General features: G+C 43.3%; 1 protein-coding gene across 16 annotated transcripts in view; it reads right to left on the bottom strand.

The window, feature by feature from the left end:
* The window catches only part of Ank3 (ankyrin 3), a 620,582-nt gene that overhangs the window by 173,693 nt on the left and 426,490 nt on the right, over nucleotides 1-20,399 (bottom strand). For all 16 annotated transcript variants that reach the window (XM_029482220.1, XM_029482226.1, XM_029482228.1 and 13 more), the window contains one exon: nucleotides 860-958. In XM_029482220.1, coding sequence (XP_029338080.1) covers nucleotides 860-958 — 99 coding nt within the window. The remainder of the gene's footprint in view (nucleotides 1-859; nucleotides 959-20,399) is intronic.

Raw genomic sequence — 20,399 nt, 5'->3', positions numbered from 1 at the left:
AACAGCAGTATGGAAGTGTAAGCTGAATAAACCCTTTCCTCCCCAACTTGCTTCTTGGTCATGATGTTTGTGCAGGAATAGAAACCCTGACTAAGACATTGATTAAAACACAAACTTGGAAACCAGAATATGCAAGCAAAAGACCAGGAAGATTAAAAGTGCCCAGAGAAAGTCATGAGATTAAAAAAAAAGTCTTTGAGATCCCATTGAGTTCATTTTGTGTTGGCCACCAACTGCTGGGGTATGCTCAGCAAGACTCCACTGGAAAAAACCTGCTATTTCCTTTGCAAGTAGATGTCAACTGGAGATGATTTTTTTTTTTTTTTTTTTTTTTTTTGGATGAGGGCTGGGAGCTTCTGCCCACTTTCCCCTCTCAGCACTGGAACCCTGTCCGGACTGAACCTGTATAATCCTTGTGTATGCTGCCACAGTCTCTGTGTGTTTATATGCGTGTCCCATTCTGCTAAGTCAGGAAACTGCTGTTTCTTGGATGCGATTTTAATATGACCTGGGGCTTGGTGATGTACTCATCCTGACTGGGATTTCAGGCTGACACAGTTGACAAGCACCTTGGTCGCTGGCAGGGTATTTTGTTCTTCTAATTTGAGATGACAAAATCCTAATGGTTGACTTGCCTACCTAAGTCAAGGGCTAAGGTAAGAGGCACATGCAGGGTATGCTATACTCCATAAACAGCCAGTTAGAGACATACCAACAGTATATGAAGTGGGAATTATTTCCCAAGAGACAGCAACAAATCAGAGAGAAATAAAGTAGCATTTCCACACAGGATGGGCATCAGGTGAAGGTTTCTACCTCTGGGAGAGCCACACAGGCCTGGGCTGGGCAGGGCACTTACCCTGGTCTTGGCATCGATCTTCGCACCCCGGTCCAGCAATAGCTTCACCATATTTGCATTTCCTCGCTTCGACGCAACGTGTAAAGGAGTGATGTCATTCTGCAGGGGAAGCAGAGGAGACGTCACAGGCTTGACACATAACAGCGTAGGGAGGACACAGTTTCCCAAGCTGCTCCGACACTGGCCTTGCTCCACTCCCCTTTCCCCCTTTCAAGGTATAGATATTACACATCCCAACATGTCTCTAACAGCATCCTCTCCACAAAGCAAGACTCAAGAATTCGAAGAGAGGCAGTCTATTTGATGAGGTCCAACTTCATTTTATTGCTGGTGGTGTCTGACTACCCAAATCTTATTTATTTATTGTTTTGTCCTATTATAGTTCATTTGTTTTTATTGAGACAGGGATCACTATGTGGCATTGACTAGTCTCAAGCTCACAAAGATCTGCCTGCTTTAGCTTTCTAGGTGCTGGGATTAAAGACAGACAGCATAGGCCTGATGGCCCAAATCTTACATTCTTTTTAAGATTTATTATATTTTATGCATATAGGTCTACCTGCATTGCCAGAAGTGAGCATCAGATCCCATTACAGATGGTTGCTGGGAATTGAACTCAGGACCTCTGGAAGAGCAGTCAGTACTCTTAACTGCTGAATCATCATCTATCTGCGCTCCAAATCTTACATTCTTCAGTTAATGTGGTTTTTGTTTGCTTGTTTGCAGTGCTGAGTACTTCATGGTTAATGAAGAGCTTGCTAAAGACTTAGCTGGAGGAGTGTCCTGGGACTCAGGGCTTTCCCAGGCTCAGCAGGAATCTTGGGTTGTAAATGAGAGACTGTATTCATTGAGGTGGGAGATTCCCGGACCCGGACCCTTGCCTTGGCCTTTGGTGCTGGTGCCTACACATGTCTAAAAGCATCATTAGCAATCCCATTGCCCCTGCATTGACTGTTGCCTCTAAACCATCAGGGAAGCCTAAGTAGATACTGAAAACAATCCCCGCTGTTGGATTCTCATTCCTGGGTGCTGCGGTATGACTTGATGTCTCATTGTTCACAATGATTCAGTGAGATCACATGTTAACCAGGCTCACAGCAATCATACATGCAGTTTCAGAGCCCATTTGATGACTACCGGGTCCTGAACACTTCCTGCTCACGAGGAACTGGACCCCACTTGGCTTAGGTGGGGATGTGGACTCCGGGCCTTGCACTGTGTGAGGCAAGGGTGACTCCAGTCCCTGAACTCTTAGTACCTCAGTCAGTTTCCACAGGGTTTACAACATGCTCTGTGGGCCTTACAAACAGAAATGGCGGACACAACTGGGATTTAATTTCTCCACATCTTTTATTTTCTCTTAAAAAAATCGATTTTTTGACAATTTCAAGCACACACAAACATGCACACGCACATATATGCACATGCATACACACACATACACATGAACACACATTCACACACACATACACACATGTACACACATGCACACACTTGCACACACACGTACATGTACATGAACATGAACACACATACACATACACGCACATGTGCGGACTTATACATGCATTCACATACACACATACAGCACGTACACATACACGCACACACATTTACACATACATGCACACACACATGAACACACACACATTTTGGTCACATCCATCATTTCTCCATCCTACTTCCAGTGAAACCTTCATTCTAACAAGGCCCCCTTCTTCCAGGCCTTTTTTGGTGATCCCTGTGTTCATTTAGGGTTTCTTGCATGAACTAACATGGCTGGAGGGTTATTTAAATGACTAACTTTAAACATATAGTTAAAAAAATTAGAACATCCTATAATAAAAAAGTTCTAAACATAAAGTTTGAGGGAAAACCTATAGTAAATTTCAGATCCTCCTTATCCAGGTTCACTAAATATCAGCTGGGCACAGACAGAGCCTGTTTTGCACAGTCAGGGCCCTGAGTTCAAGTCACAGCCTCTCCTGTACACCAATCAACCTTTGGCGTCTACCACACTGTATTCTCTTGCTGCAAGACCCAAGAAGAGAAAGAGAATCTAATAAGTAGCTCAATTAAATCAACTTTAATGGAGAAAGAGTCCTTTCCTGGGCAGGCTCGGGAGAAAGACAGGGGAGAGGATATATATGTGGGGAGAGAGAGAGAGAGAGAGAGAGAGAGAGAGAGAGAGAGAGAGAGAGAGAGAGAGAGATATGCTGGCAATGCTGTTATCAGAAATAAAGCAGTAGAAATAACACCCAGTGTCTAAGCCTTCACTGTGCTCACACGCTATGGCCCTTTCTGAGTGTCTGGGTTCATCTTGATGCTTCATTTGCTCCCAGACCCTTCACAAGCCTTTCACTCTGCAAAGCTCACCACTCTCTCTTCCATTTCCTCTATGCTTATTCCTTCACTGAAGAAATCCAATAGTTTACTCTCTAAAAATGTCCACCACATTTATCTGGCTGACTGCATTTTCATGGAGTGCTGTTTGACATGAACTTTGACCTGATATTGTTAATTGTTACGCTTGAACTGAAAATTATTTTATTATTGGTCTCCTACCTATCTCTCTATCATCTGCTATCTATGTCATCTATCTATCTATGTATCATCTATGTATCTATGCATCTATCTCTCTATCTATCTATCTATCTATCTTTCTATCATCTATCTATATATTTATCTATGTATCACCAATGTATCCATCTATGTATCTATCATCTATCTATGTATTATCTATATATGTATGTATGTATGATCTATCTATATATCTATGTATCACCTATGTATCTATCTATATATCTATGTATCTATCTATCAATCATCTATCTATGCATTAACTCTGTATCTATGTATCATCTATCTATCTATTTGTCATCTATATATGTATGTATCTATCTTCTATCTATATATCTCTGTATCACCTATGTATCTATCTATATATCTATGTATCTATGTGTCTATCTATCTATCTATCAATCAATCAATCAATCAATCATCTATCTATCAACTATGTATCTATGTTTCTATGTATCTATATATCTATCTATGTATCATCTCTGTGTCTATCATCTGTCTATATATGTTATCTATCTTTATGTGTACATGTATGTGTGCTTATGCCACATGTGTAAACAGATGCCCTTGGAGATCAGAAGGATGAATTGGATCCCTGGAGCTGGAGTTACAGTGGTTGTGAACCTCTCAGTGTGGGTACCAAGAGCTAAACTTGATCCTTTCATAGATCAGCAAGCACTGTTAACCACCGAGCCATCTCTCCAGTCTTTTGAACTTAAAAAAACAAAACAAACAAACAAACAAACCCCCATATCCATCCATTCTCTTACAGATGGGAGGATTGTAAAATCTCTTTATCTCATCATTCTTGGAAGCCAAAATATAAATTAAGGTTTACTCTCATAATAGTTAATAATTAAAGAGTAATAGATTATTTCTATTACTCTTAGATAGCAAAGTATAAAAACAGTGATTCATTTCTTGAATAAACAAAGAGAAAAACCTCCTTGGGGAAAACCAATTTAATGTAGTGATACTGGTAGAGCTTGCTGACACCTGGGTACTGTGTTTCAAGAAGTGTATAAGTCAAATCCTCCCCTTAGGGCTCCGGGAACTCTGTAGATAAGAGGTGGAAAAAGTTTAAGAGTCTGAGGGATGGAGGTCATCAAGGAACAAAGGCCTTTTAAACAAGGCAGGAGCCACTCATGTATGAAACTCACAGAGACTGAGGCAACATACACAGGGCCTCATGTGAGAGAAGGACACACACCTCCATCCCTAACCCAGAGCTATTTCAATCGATAACCACTGGCAAAGGTAAAATTTGTCTTCTTCAAGGGAGTCTCACTGGGGAAACAAACCACTCTTAAGGGTAGGCTGCGCGCCTGGTAGTAGACAGCCAACACAGACGAACTCAGGGGGAACTGTGGAGGTTCGTTGTCTCATAATGTCGTGTCAGGGCACGGTGGTTATTTTACTTTATAGTATTTTAAGCCTCACAGGTCCTTGGTGTATATATTAAGGCTTCCAGTTTTATGTTTTGTGAGATTCCTGTGTGCATGTGAGTGTGTGTCTATATGTGTTCCTGGTTCCTGTGTGTGCACATGTGTGTGTGTCTGCATGTATATGTGCTCCTGATTCCTGTGTGTGCACTTGTGTGTGTGTCTGCATCTATATGTGCTCCTGATTCCTGTGTGTGCACATGTATGTCTCTGCATCTGTATGTATTCCTCCTGATATTTCTATGGCTTTTAAACAAAATTTTCTGTTTGTTTGCTTTGTCCTAATCTGACTTGCTTGTTTTTTGGTTTATCTTATTTTATTCTTCTTCTTCAGATACCTGTTTGTTTTTTTAAGGAGAGACAGAAAGAATGCCAGCCTGGTCTACAAAGTGAGTTCCAGGACAGCCAGGGCTATACAGAGAAACCCTGTCTCGAAAAACCAAAAAAAAAAAAAAAAAAAAAAAAAAAAAAAAAAAAAAAAAGTGGATCCAGGTAGTAAGGGAGGTGGGGAGCTGGGGGAAGGAAAACTATAATTAGAATACATTTTATAAAAAAGAATCTATTTTCAAAAAAGGAAAATAAGTGGGTAAAAATGATGCCTGTGTGTATGTGTGTGTGTGTGTGATATCAGTCCCAGGACATTGTGTATGCCAGGCAAGCAATCTATTACTGATCTACATTCCCAGTCCCCAAATGAACATTCGGTGCACAGAGCCAGATGGCAGAATCTTGTACTTTGCAGGCCACACCACCCGGGAGGTACCTGCTCACCTCTGCCTCACGTGCATGATCCACAAGCAAGAATAACTATTCTGTGGACAGTTTAGATCGGCCAGCTTCTGGCTGAAGACTTCAGCTGGGCGGACCGGGTTGGGAACCCTGGGTGACAAGCTCAGGGTGGGCTTTGCTGGGATTGACGACAGTGGGAGACTAGCATGCCCTGGGTTGACTTGAGGTTCCTTTGATCTGTCTGCTCTGAGTCCAACCAGCAGCACTATGTGAGCAAATCTAGTACTTAGCCAGTAGGGGGAGCACTGAGCTAGGGAGCAACCCAGGAAGCAGTTGAACTGAGCTCAGTGAGCCCAGGACTAAGGCGACTGCTTCCCTGTGCTATTATTGTTCCTTAAGGAGAGGGATTTCCCAGGGTTGAAGCCTTTATTAACCCTTGTCACACAGGCCGATTGATTGGCAGGGTGAAGACCTCCAGTATCTTCTTCCTCTGCTTTCATCTGTAGTCTGTTCTCTCCCACAAAGCTGAGTTACATAGCCAATGGGGGCTTGAAGCCTAACGCCTTGGACTTCCTTTAGAGGAAGCCTCTATATTTCTAAAGCCCTTAGAAAGTATTATAAAAGGAACTGAGGAGACAGCTCAGGTGGTAAAGTGCTTGCTATGTAAACTGGGGGCACTGCCACATATGTATAATCCCGGCACTGGGAGGCAGAGGCAGACAGACCTCTGGACTTGCTGGCCAGATGGGCTAGTTGTCTTAGGGTTTTACCGCTGTGCACAGACACCATGACCAAGGCAAGTTTTATAATGACAGCATTTAATTGGAGCTGGCTTACAGGCTCAGAGGTTCAGTCCATTATCATCATGAGGGGACACATGACAGCATCCAGGCAGGCATGGTGCAGGCAGAGCTGAGAGTTCTACATCTTCATCTGAAGGCTGCTAGTGGAAGACTGACTTCTGGGCAGCTAGGATGAGGGTTTTAAGCCCCCTCCCACAATAACACACCTACTCCAACTAAGGCAACACCCACTCCAACAAGACCACACCTCCTAATAGTGTAACTCCCTGGGCCAAGCATGTATAAACCATCACACTAGCCTAATTTGCTATTCCTAGGTCTCAGTGGGAGACTGCCGCAAACAAATAAGGTGAACAGTTTCTGTGGGATGGCACTTGAGGTTGACCTCTGGCCTTGATATGCACAGTATGCATATACATTGCATGTACACATATATGGACATGCAATGAATGAGCACATGTGCATGCGTGCACATACAAATACAGCTTGCAGATCTAAGGCTTGGTTTTTATCCTTGCAACAATCCAATGGATGGTTCAAAAATAACTCCATCTGCTAACATGAGACATAGAGCTGTTCTGTAATTTGCCAATTAAGAACGTTCGCTGGTGGTAGGGTTGGGATCACAACTCTGGACCTGCAGACCCTCTTACACTGGTATTCTGGGATCAGAATACCTCTGTCTAAAGACTCTGCATCTCAAGTGTCAAGTGACCTTCAAACTGACAGGCATCGGGTCCCTTGTCATTCTTACCTCCCATAAGAGCTAGTCCTGAGAACTGGGAGCAAATCAAGACAGAAAGCGGTCCTGTGGAGGAATTGATGGGTATTTGCATATTGATTCTTTAGTTAAGGAGAAGGTCTCCTGCCTTCCCCTCGAACAGGGCCAGAACTGTGTTTCTATTGTGAAGCTGACAGCAGCACATTGAAAAAGGCGGATGATGTCAAGAGACTGAGAGCTTTGTTTCTCAGAGCCCGTGTTTCCTACTGGGATTGTGTCGGTTGGTACGAGCTTGCTGGGATTCAGGCTGGCATGAAGAGCCTTCAATTCCACAACTGCAGATAGAAGGGAGGGTTTGGATGCCGTGGTGTAAAGGCCCCCAAATGTATAAGCCTCGAGGCCAGATATACTCCTTACTAAAGCCTGAGCTAGCACGGAGGACCCCTGCCCCTGATCCAGGCAGAGCCCAGCTCAGAGTGACAAGCAGCAGCAGCCAACAGCATAAGAGAATTGTGCTGGACTGCTGGAGGAGAGAGAGAGAGAGAGAGAGAGAGAGAGAGAGAGAGAGAGAGAGAGAGAGAGAGAGAGAGAGAGAGAGAGAGAGAGAGAGAGAGATTGGGAGGGAGGCAGAGATAGGTGAGAGGACTGACTGCAAGTGGGGTGGTTTTGAGTCTAGGCAAAGTCTCCATCTGAATCTGAAGACTAGGTAACGTGAAATCTCAGCTGAGTCCATCCCTGATGACCAGATGCTGGCTCTCACATACACTCTTAACCTCTGTGTCATCTCTCCAGCTCAGTGTTCAACATTCTTAGCAGGGAAAACTCAAACGGCTTTAAGACTCTATCTCATCCCGTTCAGAATGGCCATCTTTGTTAAATGAATGGCAGGGCATGCTGGCGCGATGTGAGGAAAGAGGAACCCTTATATACTAGCTGGAGCAAGTGTAAGCTTGCCTACCAATTACGGAAATTGGTTTGGAGGTTTCTCAAAAATCGGAAACTAGAACTACCAAATGGTCCCGGTGCCCTGTCGGGATTCAGAACAGAGGACTGAAGTCAACACAGTACAAGACACTTGTGTGTCCTGCAGGTAGTTGCACTCACAAAATCCTCATTGTAGAGTCTGCTAGGCGCTCATCAACAGATGCATAGCTACAGAAAATGAAGTGCCTGTATGCAATGGCATTTTCCTGTCTGTGTTGTATGTGCTTGTTCATCTTTGTGGATTCTAGAGTGTACGCACATATGTGTGTGTGCGTGCATGCCCATGTGTTGTTCCTATCCTTTCTGCCTTGTTCTCCCCACAACCCCCACTGCGTGAGCTCACAGGCTACCTGTGAACTTCTGAGGCCTCTCCTGTTTCTCTCTCCCACCTCCCTGTAGTGGGGCTACACTTGGATGAGAGATTCATAAGTTTCTGCGTTTGGCTTTTGTGTGGGGCCTGAGGAACTGAACGTGGCACTTCTGCTCAGTAGGCCACATCCTCAACCCCTCAATGGAATTTTATACAGCAGTAAAGAAAAATACAATCATTCCAATTTCACGACAATGAGTTCGACCTGCTAACCAAAAGACAGACAGACTCAGGGAGACAAATACCTCATGTTTTCCTGTGCTCAGAGCGTGTTAACCAAAAGACAGACAGACGCAGGGAGACAAATACCTCATGTTTTCCTGTGCTCAGAGCCAAAGTTTAAAAGTGTGTGCGTGTATGCGGATGTACATGGAGATCACAACACAGGTAGGGGATCCTCAAGGGGTGCAGGAGACCTTAATGGATGCAAAAAATTGAAATGGTTGTGGCACATGAAAAATAAAGAAGAAGTGAGGACTGAGAAGAGAGGAGAGGATACATGGGAGGGGGTGGAGGGGAGCAAATGAAAACAGATATACTTTGTGTAGAGCTTTAAGAAATAATTAAAAGAGTCTGGTGGAATTTCAGCCAAGAGATGGAGTTCTCAAGAGAGTCTAATGAAATACTTGGTAGTATATACAGTATGTCATATGATACTATGTGTAGTATATTTATTATATGTATATTATCTATATTCTATATTATATTATTATATTATATATGCTCTATATATTATATTATATTTTATATATAGTATATATTTTATATACCATATTATATATACTACATATATTATGATATGTTTTATATATTAAATATATGTACTATATACTAATATGATGTGGAAAATAGATACTATTTATAAAATATATAATATAATATATACCATATATACTATAACTGGGCAATATATTATATAGAATATATATAGTATGTAGTATATGCTATATAATATATAGAATAAATAAAAAATATATAATCTCAGAAATGAAAAATTCTTTTGATTAGTCTCATAAGTAGACATCTTTAGAGCAAGGCAAAGAATCAGGAATGTTAAAAGATATGCCAGTTAATAAAATTTTCACAGTAAGATATAAAGAGAAAGAAATACCAGGAATGGCATCAGAAGATAAGAGTCAGATGCAAGGAATGGGTGAAGAATGGACCCAAAGCAATATAAGAAACAACACCACACAAGCTCTAGGGGCAGACAGGTCACCAGCTGAACACCCTGTCAACAAATCATATGCAGAACACAGTCGGATTTTTGGAGATGGAAATAAACTGTGAGTCTCCAGAAAGCAAAAGAGACCACTTACTACTAACAGACCTCAAAGAGGGGAACAGATACGGATATTCCCAAGACGGTAAGAGTGTGGCTACTGTGCAGAAAATGAGACCTACATGAAGAACGGAGAGGCCTCTGGAGACGACAAGAATGAAGAGAAATATAAGAAATTGGTCACCACATGAAGTAGAAACAACTAGAATGACTGTGGGTTTCATGGTGTACAGGAGAATGTACACCACAAACTCAGGGAGTCCCAGGGAGGCCTTAGAGCTCTCCTGTCACAGGACTGTCGTGTCCTATGTAAGGTGAGGGGACGTTAGAAAGGACACCGAGAGACACATTCCCTTGGAAGTAAGTGACATGACTACATAATATATAAGACATAGAAGAGCAGAAGAAGTCCCTCAACATTTGTATTTGCACATACACGCCTTTTAAAAGGGCTACACACACACACACACACACACACACACACACATACACACACACGTCAGGCCAACAACTCATTTGTCATTCATGGGAGGGTTGTAGACATCTTATGTACCCTCATCTTTTCTAAAAATAACAGCCCTGGACATTGGCACAGGGCACAGTGGGAAAGTGGGTACTTTTCAGTACAACCAGACCTGCATCGCGCCAACACTGTCTGGGTCTCAGCTCACACCGGTGGTCTGTGTGCACGACTGTGACAGGCATGTGTCAGCTTTACCTGCTCAGCAACAACCCTTGCATCTGAGCTTTGAAATCCCCTGCCCTTCACTGCGGCAGAAGGTCTGTGTTATTTGTGATGAGAAATTTAGATTAAGACACAGAAAAAAATAACTTCAAGCTAGCTAGAGTCTTTAATCTGATGTGATTTGTCTTTGAGATAGCATTTTTACCACGTAACTGAAGGTGACCTTGAACTCTTCACCTTCCTACCTGTCTCCCAAGTGCCGGTTCACAGTAGTGGCTGGCAAAGCTGGCCTGATAGGAGTTTTGAACAAACTAAAGCAAATTTTGCTTTAGAATGAATTAGCATATTAATGGAATGTGTTTTTTTTCTCTTTTACCAAAGGATTTTTTTTTCTCGATACATTCAAAATGTTACAGAATACATTAGCATTTGACAATGTGGTTTAACAGATAAGGACATCAGAATTTATTCGGTCTAATGGCAAGGAGAGAAAAAAAAAAAACTCAGGGTGGTTAAGCCATTTACAGAACTTGGATCTGGCCAAGATCTATAGCTCCCAATTCCCAGGTATCATCCTTCCCATTTTACCAAACCCTTTGGGCTTCCTTAAAAGCCACAATTTCATCACCCATACAAACAGTACCTTATTTAACTTTTCTATATAATGTTATTGAATATAATTACTACTCTACCTGAAAAGTAAAGCATTAATAAGCCTACCCAACAGCTTCCTTTCCCTGTCATTTACTTCTCAATCATTTTTACATATGATGGCTATACACGCATACACGCGCACACACACACAAAGTCAAACTCATACACACATATATGCTTTATATACAACGAAGAGAATTGGCTGTATAAATATTTACAGAGGATACTAACAGGACATGGATAACTATTTAGAATATTGAGAAAACAAATTTACAGGATAAGCAAGCTTAATTATTTCAAACTTCTGGGTCCGTTATCTGGCCAAATGCCTAACAAAACACAGATCATGACTGTTTCCATATTGGGAAGGTCTCTCATTGCTCTTACACGGGGCTTCCTGGCCCTTTCCTCAATCACCTTCCACCTGGACTTTCACACGGACCTTTGCATCAGCAGCTTCACCCCTTAAAGACATCAAACTACAAAACTGTGGTTAAGACCCTAACTTCGTAGGGCCCATTTTGCCTCCCACTTCTCATGAGGGGGAGCAGCAATCACCGGAATACGGTGATTGTCTCCTGGGCTTTGTGCAAGCGTACTGGATCATTTCCTAGGAGATTTTACAATGACGATTATTATTTTGTTTTCTTTTTCAAAACAGAAAAGACTTTGCTTTATTTTCATTACACACACGTGTGTGTCCATATCTGTGTGTGGGTGTGCTCATGTGAACCAAGGTGCTGTCCTAGAGGTCAGAGGTATCGAAACTCCTGGAGAGGAGCAGAAACTACAGACAGCTGGAGCTGGGAACTGAACTTGGGTCCTCCGGATGAGCAGCAATGCTCTTAACCACTGGGCCATTGTTTTTTTCCCCAATCCATTACTTTATTTGCTCTTGTGTATTGAAGATATGTGCACATGGGGGCCTGTGTACTGTGGTGCACGGGTGGAGTTGGTTTTTTTCTTCCACCTTTTTTGTAAATTCCAGGGGTCAAACCTCAGGTTGCTGGGCCTCCACCGAAGGCAGCTTTCCCTCTGAGTCATCTTAGCACAGGCCACTGTTTATATGACAATGATTACTCCCACCCCAGGCCCCTACAAAAATCTGTGCTATGTATTTTCAACTCTAAAACTGGCTTAGAAAAAGAAAGAAGACTGCTAACAATGAGAAGAAACCCTATGCCGGCTGTAACTTTACAGGCACTCCTTACACATCCACATAGACGCACAACTCACTGAGTGTGAGAACAGACCTGGTACTCAAGCTCCTACATGTGCTGTCTTGCTGGATGCTGGAGGGAATGAGCTATATCCTGTAATTTTATATGTGCATCCACGTGACAGACAAATACCTCCCCTACCTCCATCACAGGGCTGGCAAGAGATACAACTGTGACAGAATACACCTTAAATTCTAGCATCTGAGAGGCAGAGGAACACAGGTCCCACAAGCTCAAGAATAGGCTGGTCTGTATAGAGTGAGTTCCAGGCCAGAAGAGTCACATGAAAAGTGAGGAAGGAAAAGCAAAAAATGTTCCTTTTTAAAATCTCATTTAATACAAGATGGTCCTAGAAAGAGAGATATTAAGCTTATCCATATTTTACGAATGATCTCCAAGACTCAAAAGTAATTTGCCACAGTTTTCCTGACTCCAGGTTGCTACTTCCTTCACTAGGCTAGTGCTGTGTTGGTGAGAAATTACCTGCAGCAACCCTCCAATCTTAGGGAAGTATGGAGAATCTAGAAGAAGGCCACAACAGTAGTGGATTGGGGTTGCTGGACTGTCACCCACGCTCAGTTCTAGAGCTTGCCCAACACTATGTGCACAATTCAAGACAAGCTAGTTGTGTTTCTTGGCATCACATATTTCTTACCTATAAAATCAGGCTGCTAACACTGAACGCCAAGAGGCCTGCCTAGAAGGTGCAGAGATTAGACATGGAGCTAGGCAGGGGGACAGTCAGATGGGTCAATGAGGAAAGGCGGTTGCTGCCAAACCCTGATGTCTTGAGTTCGATCCCTGGGACCCACATGATGGCGGGTGGGGTGGGAGTGCAGAGCATGAATGCATGCAGCTTGTCCTCTGCCCTCCACATGTGCCTGAAGCATGCATGGGTTCATGCCCGAATGTGTTCAAGTGCATGCATGAGTGCGCACGCAAGTACACACACACACACACACAGACACACAGACACACACACACACAGACACACACACACACACAGAGTACATACATGTGCACACGTGCACACAATTAAATGCAATAAAAGAAATAAAAAGGAATGGAGCCTGGTAGTTAAGAAGCATTCAAGCGCCAGGCAGGACACTCTTCATTCCTATAGAGACAGTGACCAAAGCATGTGAGATCATTGCTCCACTTGAGGCTATTATGAAAGAATTATTTTGAATAGAGAAACTTCAGGTAATGCAGGCATGAAGTCACCTGGTGAAATCAGAAGGTTCCAGAAGAGGCAGCTCTCAAGATGAATACAGGGGGTATCAGAAGAGAATGTTTAGGGCCACAGCAAGACTGTGCTGTTATGGGCAGCACAGCCGAGAAACCCGGGACATCAGGCTGGGGAGGGACAGACACCATACTGGAAGCACACATGGTAACTAACAATGCACGTGCTATTCCTCAGTAGGAAGGGGTGGGGTCCTTCCTACCCGTGGCTGTTAATGCCAGAGATCTGGAATAAACAGTTCCCTCTGTTGAGGATTGCCTAGTTATTTCTCCCTTCTGTGTTCCCATTAAAAACACAAGTTCACTTTAAACCATCTCCAAGCAAGGTCATTTCTGCTTTTCCCTAGAGCAAGGGCAGGCCGATTCCCTACCTTGCTGCGACAATGCAGAATTTACATCGGATTTAAATTAAATGAAGGAGGGCTGATGACTGCGTGAAGAAATTATGTATGGGAAGGGTTACTGCTAAGAGAAGGAATAAGTATACCATCTTAGCTCTGAGACCCCCCAACCCCCATCCCTCTGGCTTCAGAGCCCGCTGGACTTCTGTGTAGCTAGCATAATGGGGTGGCTTTCAATATACTAATAGTGGTAAATTACATATATGTTAACATTTTGCTTTGTTTTGTTTTAGCCACTACGGGCAGAATGAAGTAAGCCTTCTGTGACTCGCACCGTGGCACAACCTCTCTCCAGAATTCTCTGCACCTTGAAACGTGGAACTGTACCTAAGAGGACATCTGTCAAGTCTTCATTTTGCTTCTGTCTTGGTGTCTGTCTGTCTGTCCAGGACATTTCATGGATGTGATCACTCAGCTTTTGCATTTACTGTGATGGCTCATTGCACCCGAGCAGAGGTCCTTTGGTGGCATCTGGAGTGCAGTATGCTTCTCTTACTTTTCCTGAGGTGGTGATAGTCTAAATGTGTATCACCTCCTGCTGATCCATTCACCTGCCCCTGGACAATGGGGTCTTTAGCTTCTAGCTTTTCCTGAACAATGCTGCTAGCAAGCCAGGTGAACAATCTCCCTCTACAATGCTTTCTTTTTGTGGGGTTGGGCTGGGCGTGTACCCAAAAGTGGAATTGATGGTGCCTACAATAATTTTTGCTTTCTCTCTCTTTTTAAAAAAGGTTTATTTAATGTATATGAGTGCTCTATCTGCATGTACACCTGTGTGTCAAAAGAGGGCATCAGATCCCATCAGAGATGGTTGTGAGCCACCATGCGGTTGCTGGGAATTGAACTCAGGACCTCTGCAAAAGCAGCCAGTGCTCTTAACTGCTGAGCCATCTCTCCAGCCCCCTTACAATAATTCTGTTAAGCAAACAAACACTCAACTCTTTCATGGGGGCCAGATGGTTTTACTTTCCTATCATGTATGTAAGAGTTCCCTGGTCTCCAAACTCTTGCTTGCTCTTGTCTTATCTAGGTTGCTATCCTAATAGGCATTCAATACACCATATCAATTCTTTGTTACTCTTATTTTAGAGCAGTGGTTCTAATCCTTCTTAAGGCTGTGACACTTTAATAACAGTTCCTCATGTTGTGGTGACCCCCAACCATAAAATTATTTTCGTTGCTACTTCATAACTGTAATGTTGCGATGGTTATGAATTGTAAATGTAAATATCTGATATTCAGAATATCTGATATACTACCCCTATGAAAAGGTCAGTCGACCAACAAAGGGGTCACGACCCAGAGGTTGAGAACCGCTGAAGTAAGCGTGAAGAAGGCTTTCACATTCTGTAGACTAGGCTGGCCAGGAGCTCATGGTGATTCTCCTGTCTCGGCCTTCCAGGTACTAGGATTACAGTTGCCACCCATGGTACCCAACTCTACACTTTTAAAATATATCTTTCAAAGTGCGTTTCAGTTATTCCACAAAAGATGAGCAATCCGGGGAGAAGGGCTCAGGAATTCATAGGTCTAGCTAAGAGCTGCTGGCAGTTAACAGGTGCTAAGAGAGAGACAGTGTTCTTCAGGAGTGTGGACCCATAGTGTGCCCGTGTTTCAGTGGATGACCCCATGCCCATGCATACACTGGCAGCTGTAACAGAACTCAGTGAGGTGTGACAACAAACAAACAATCAAACAACAAACAAGGATGTGAAATCGCAGTTGGGAGGGGGGGTGTGAGGGAAGGTTCTGGGGAAGTTGTAGGGGATGGGGTAGATACAGTCAAAATACATTTTACTATGCATGGAATTCTCAAATGAAACTAACAAAAAGAGAAATGAATGCTTTTAACTCAGGGGGTGGGGGTGTGGGGAAATGAGGTCTGGCAAGCACTGAAGAATGAAATAGTAAATTGGGTGCTGGGGAGACAGCTGAGTAGTTAAGAACAATGGCCACTCTTTCAGAGGACTCAGGTTTGATTCCCAGTTCCCCCACAGCAGCTCAAAACTGTTTGTAGCTCCAGTTCCAGAGGATCTGACTCTCTCTTTGCTAGTTTCCACAGACACCAGGCACACAAGTAGTGCCCAGACAATTGGCAACAAAACACTCATACATGTAAAATAAAATAATTAAATTTGAAAAAGTGTCAAAACCACAAAATCAATTTCCTTCCTGTATATTGAAGAGTGTCATTTCAAAATTTGGGTTCAGTGAGGTTTCTGGAGATTCTAGACTTTTAGTGATGCTTCTCATAAATAGAGTGGTTTCAATAAATCACTCCAACCAGTTTCCTAACATTCTACCACCCAAACCACAAAGCCAAAACATGGAGGGCCACTGGAATGGTAAGTCTTCCTTACCACTCAGTCAACATTGATACATCCAGAGCTTGTTTCCAGGTGAGATTTTTTTTCCCTTCTATTCCCCCTAGAAAGTAAATGAACTTTTACAGATTTTCGGGATCCCTGCTCTTTGGAAATGTATCTCCCCCCCCCCCCCCCCGTTCTTGGTTAATTGGCCTCCATTTTGTCTCCAGATAAACAAGGCACTTGCTAAAGTTTCAGACACATGAAGGAATGGAAATGGTGCCTTTGAGGCTCATCAGGGCTAGAGAAGGAAGCCTCTGCATGGGCGCAAAGCCTTTGTCCTAAGGAGCAGATATGTTCTGCCAAGAGCCAGAGCCCAGTCCTCGGCTTTCCAGCCCACTGTGCCCTGACCTCACACTCCTCCAGCTCCGTGGATGCTCTAGCTTGGATGGTTCAGAACTGAATCCACGAGGCTGGAGAAAAAGCCCGAGTTCAGATCCCTGCTCTGCAACTTTATTCCAGGTGAGACCTGGGACCATCAGTTAGTTCCTTGGTGACTTCAATATTTCCCTCTGTCAAAATATGGAACTTCCTCTGTTCTTGTGGGGTTCGAAGGAAATGCTACATACACATGTCCTTTGTAAGCTTTAAGATGCAATGTAAACCCAGATTGTTATTAAAGTGCTGTAAACATTAAGAGAATGATTAAGAGACAATGCCGTTTTTTTTTTTTTAAAGATTATTTAAAAAGACTTCTATAATGCAACTTTGGGTAACTTGTAGACAAAGACTCTCCCAGCCTGACCTTGGCAAATAGTTTCTAATCTTGTCTGATCAAAAGAATCATGGGACATGCTTGTTAAAAACGTGGCTGGCCAAGTGCCCACTGCAGACTTCGAGAGTCAGCAAGAGGCCCTCACTAATGAACTATTGGGAAATCTGTTTTCAACCTCTAGACTCGTTCCTCGTAGTGAAAGGCTTGCCTTGTAAGCCTTGCCAAGAATGTGTGTTCTGTGTCTTTGTTATGAGGTCACTAGATTTCTAGCTATGGGAAGTTCATTGCAAATATCCAAAGCATGATTATTAAAAAATAAAGGATGGATTTAATTCATCCTGTACCTGGATATTCCCAGAGAACAAACTGCCAGACATCAGATTTCTCTGGCCTGTAGCCTGCATGAAGTTTATAGGTAGGCACACATGGGCCTTTGTTATCAGAATCTTCCAACTTCATTGTAACCTTATGTTGATTATATACGTACATGCGCACACGTGTGCACACATACACACACACACAGACACACACACACAGAGCTTCTTTTGTGGTGTGTGTATGTACATATGTGTGTATGTGTGTAAATATGTGTATGTGGATATGTGTATGTATGTATATGTGTGTATATATGTGCATGTGTGTATGTGTGTGTGCATGTGTATAAATGTGTGTATGTGCATATGTGTATGTATGCATATGTGTACGTATGTGTATGTGTGTATATGTACACGAGTGCATATGTGCGTATGTGTGCATATGTGTATGTGCTTATGTACATATGTGCATGTGTGCATGTGTATGTGTGTGTATATGTGTATCTTTCTCAATTGCTCTCCAATTTACTTTTGAGCTGGTGTCTCTCCCTGAAGGCAGAACTCCCCGACTCAGCTAGGCTGGCTAGTTGGCTATTGAGCTCCTGTGATCCTCCCATTCCTCCATCATCTCCTCCAGCGCCGGGGCTGTAGCTAAGTGTTGCCATGCCTGGCTTTTTATGTGAGCTCTGGGATCCCAGCTCATGTCCTCATGCTGGCAGAGGCTGGCTAAGCTCTCTCCCTAGTCCCCACGTCACTGTTTCTTATCCTAAATGACTCCAGAGTCATGCACAGGCAGTTACTTTCTAGCTCCCTGGTCTAAAATGGAAATCATTGTTATACTCAAGGGCTTACATAGAGCTCTATGTGCAAGTGGGGTCCTGTGAGTTCAACAAGGTGGGAGTCTAGGTCGGCTGGAATTCTGCATGAGTTTCTTCTTTTCAAAGTTCTTATAGTAAGAACTAAGAGATGCTGTCAGGGGCACATGTGTATATGTGTGTATGTGCATGTGTGCATTTATGTATGTATATTTATGTATATGTATGCATGTGTGTATGTGTGTATATGTATGTTTGGTGTCTCTAAAGGAGTAATGCCATGGTGAGTACCAACTTCTAGAGCAGCAGTTCACAACTGAAACACCACCTGAGTAGCAAAGTTACAGTTACGGAGCAGCAGAGGAAATAAATTGATGGTTGGGGTTTCTAAGACCATTGGCAATATGTGTTTTCTGATGGCCGAGACACACAGGTTGAGAAGCGCTGGTCTAGACTTTCTCCGCTTCCCTTTTTCCCGGGATGTGGTCCTGCTCTCTCACATGACTATACATAGATGCTTGATTCAGTATGTTTGGGCAGCTGTGTTATGGACACTGGACGACTGCATGTGGGATTTAAAGCAGACCTTCCTTATGCACAGAGGCTGTGCTACTCTCATTGCATGCTAAGCCTTGCGGAAAACCAGAAATGCCTCTAGGGTGCAAAAGATCAAAGTATATTATATATAAGTAGGGAAATGCCATAATGAAGCCCGCCATTATGTATAATATATGCTAATCATGGACAAAAGTGTTCTCTATCAATTACAAAGTCTTCCAAGGAAAATGATGCCCCCTTATCCCTTGACAGGTTCTGGGAGGACTGTGGGGAGCACAGAAACCACCATCGGCAATGTCTCACCCACAGTCCTCTTCCACACATGACCAGGGATAGCAAGTGCACGTGCTCCCAACCAAGCCTGGCTTCACTTCCACACACCCCACAACATACAAGGAACACTTCTATCTTAGCTCCTCCATGTGCACCATCAATAACTCCTGTCTATGTGCCCTCAGCCTGGCTGTCACCGCCCTGATTGGCCCAATCATTCCTCTGCAGACTCAGCCACACTTGGATCTGAGATGCAGCCTCTGTTGTTTTTCTCCTTTTCGTGTTTAATACTTCTTTTGTGCTCATACTAGCGTGTGCTCCACCTCAGAGCTCTCATATTTGGACCGACTCCAATAATTGTGTTTCTAGTGAAGTGTCACCTTGACAGGTTTTCCACCTATGTTAATCCACACAGGTCTCCTCTCTGAACGTGTCTTCCCAGACTCTCTTGCTTCAGAGGACCATGCACATGCCTAGAGGCACTTTCCCCTCAACTCTGGGGTGTGCAAAGTGCTAACTACTTCTCTTTATGGGCTCCTCTGCTCTTCAACAATCCTCAAGTCACCAGAGGAGGAGTCCAGGATGAGGGTGCAGCTGAATAACCCAAAAGTGACATCTTTGGACAGGCAGTATGGGGAATGTACTGGGATATTCCGTGGGAGGTCAGCCCAGGTCATGGCAGCCCAGTGCAGCTTCTGGAGCTAACTGGTGGAAAGGGAAAGTTTTTTTTTTTTTTTTTTTTTTTTTTTTGTGCAAATGAGGAAAGCTAAGCTCTGCTGACTCCGGCCTTAATAGAATTTTGATTTGCAGGATTTCAAAATAAGATTTATTTAGGTCACCAAAAAAAATGCTCTCCGTACATGGACTGAAGTCCAGGGGAAATGGGAGAGGGACAGGAGCCTTCCAGTTTCCGTCACTTTTTTGTTGTTGTTGTTGTTCATTATTGGAGTTCTTCCTTCTCCAGGCTATACCATGTGACTAACTTCTTTTTCTATTAAGATTTATTTTATCTTTATCATGTATGTGTCTGTGTGTTTGTGGGTGCCAAGGAAGCCAGAAGGGGATATCCTATCCCCTGGTGTCTCAGTTGCGAGCTGTCTCACATGGGCATGGGGAACCAAAGTCCAGTCCTCTGCAAGAGCAGCAAGTGCTCTGAACTGCAGTGCCATCTCTCCTCATCCCTTAAATACTTCTTAAAGGCTGACTTTGCACTGCTGACCTAAACCACAGCACACTGTCCTGCAGGACATTCTGGACGTGACATTTCTGATTATTGGAAGTGCTCCAGAGACCTGCCACAATGCTACAATCTATTTATTGGACATGTGCCATGCTCTTGAGGGAAGTCTGTTTTAGAGTGAGTGAGTGACCTCTGGTGACAGT

This window comes from Mus caroli, chromosome 10 (assembly GCF_900094665.2).
Source record: "Mus caroli chromosome 10, CAROLI_EIJ_v1.1, whole genome shotgun sequence".
Taxonomy (NCBI): domain Eukaryota; kingdom Metazoa; phylum Chordata; class Mammalia; order Rodentia; family Muridae; genus Mus; species Mus caroli.
Note: the sequence above shows the minus strand (reverse complement) of the source record. Positions and strands in the feature narration are given on the sequence as shown.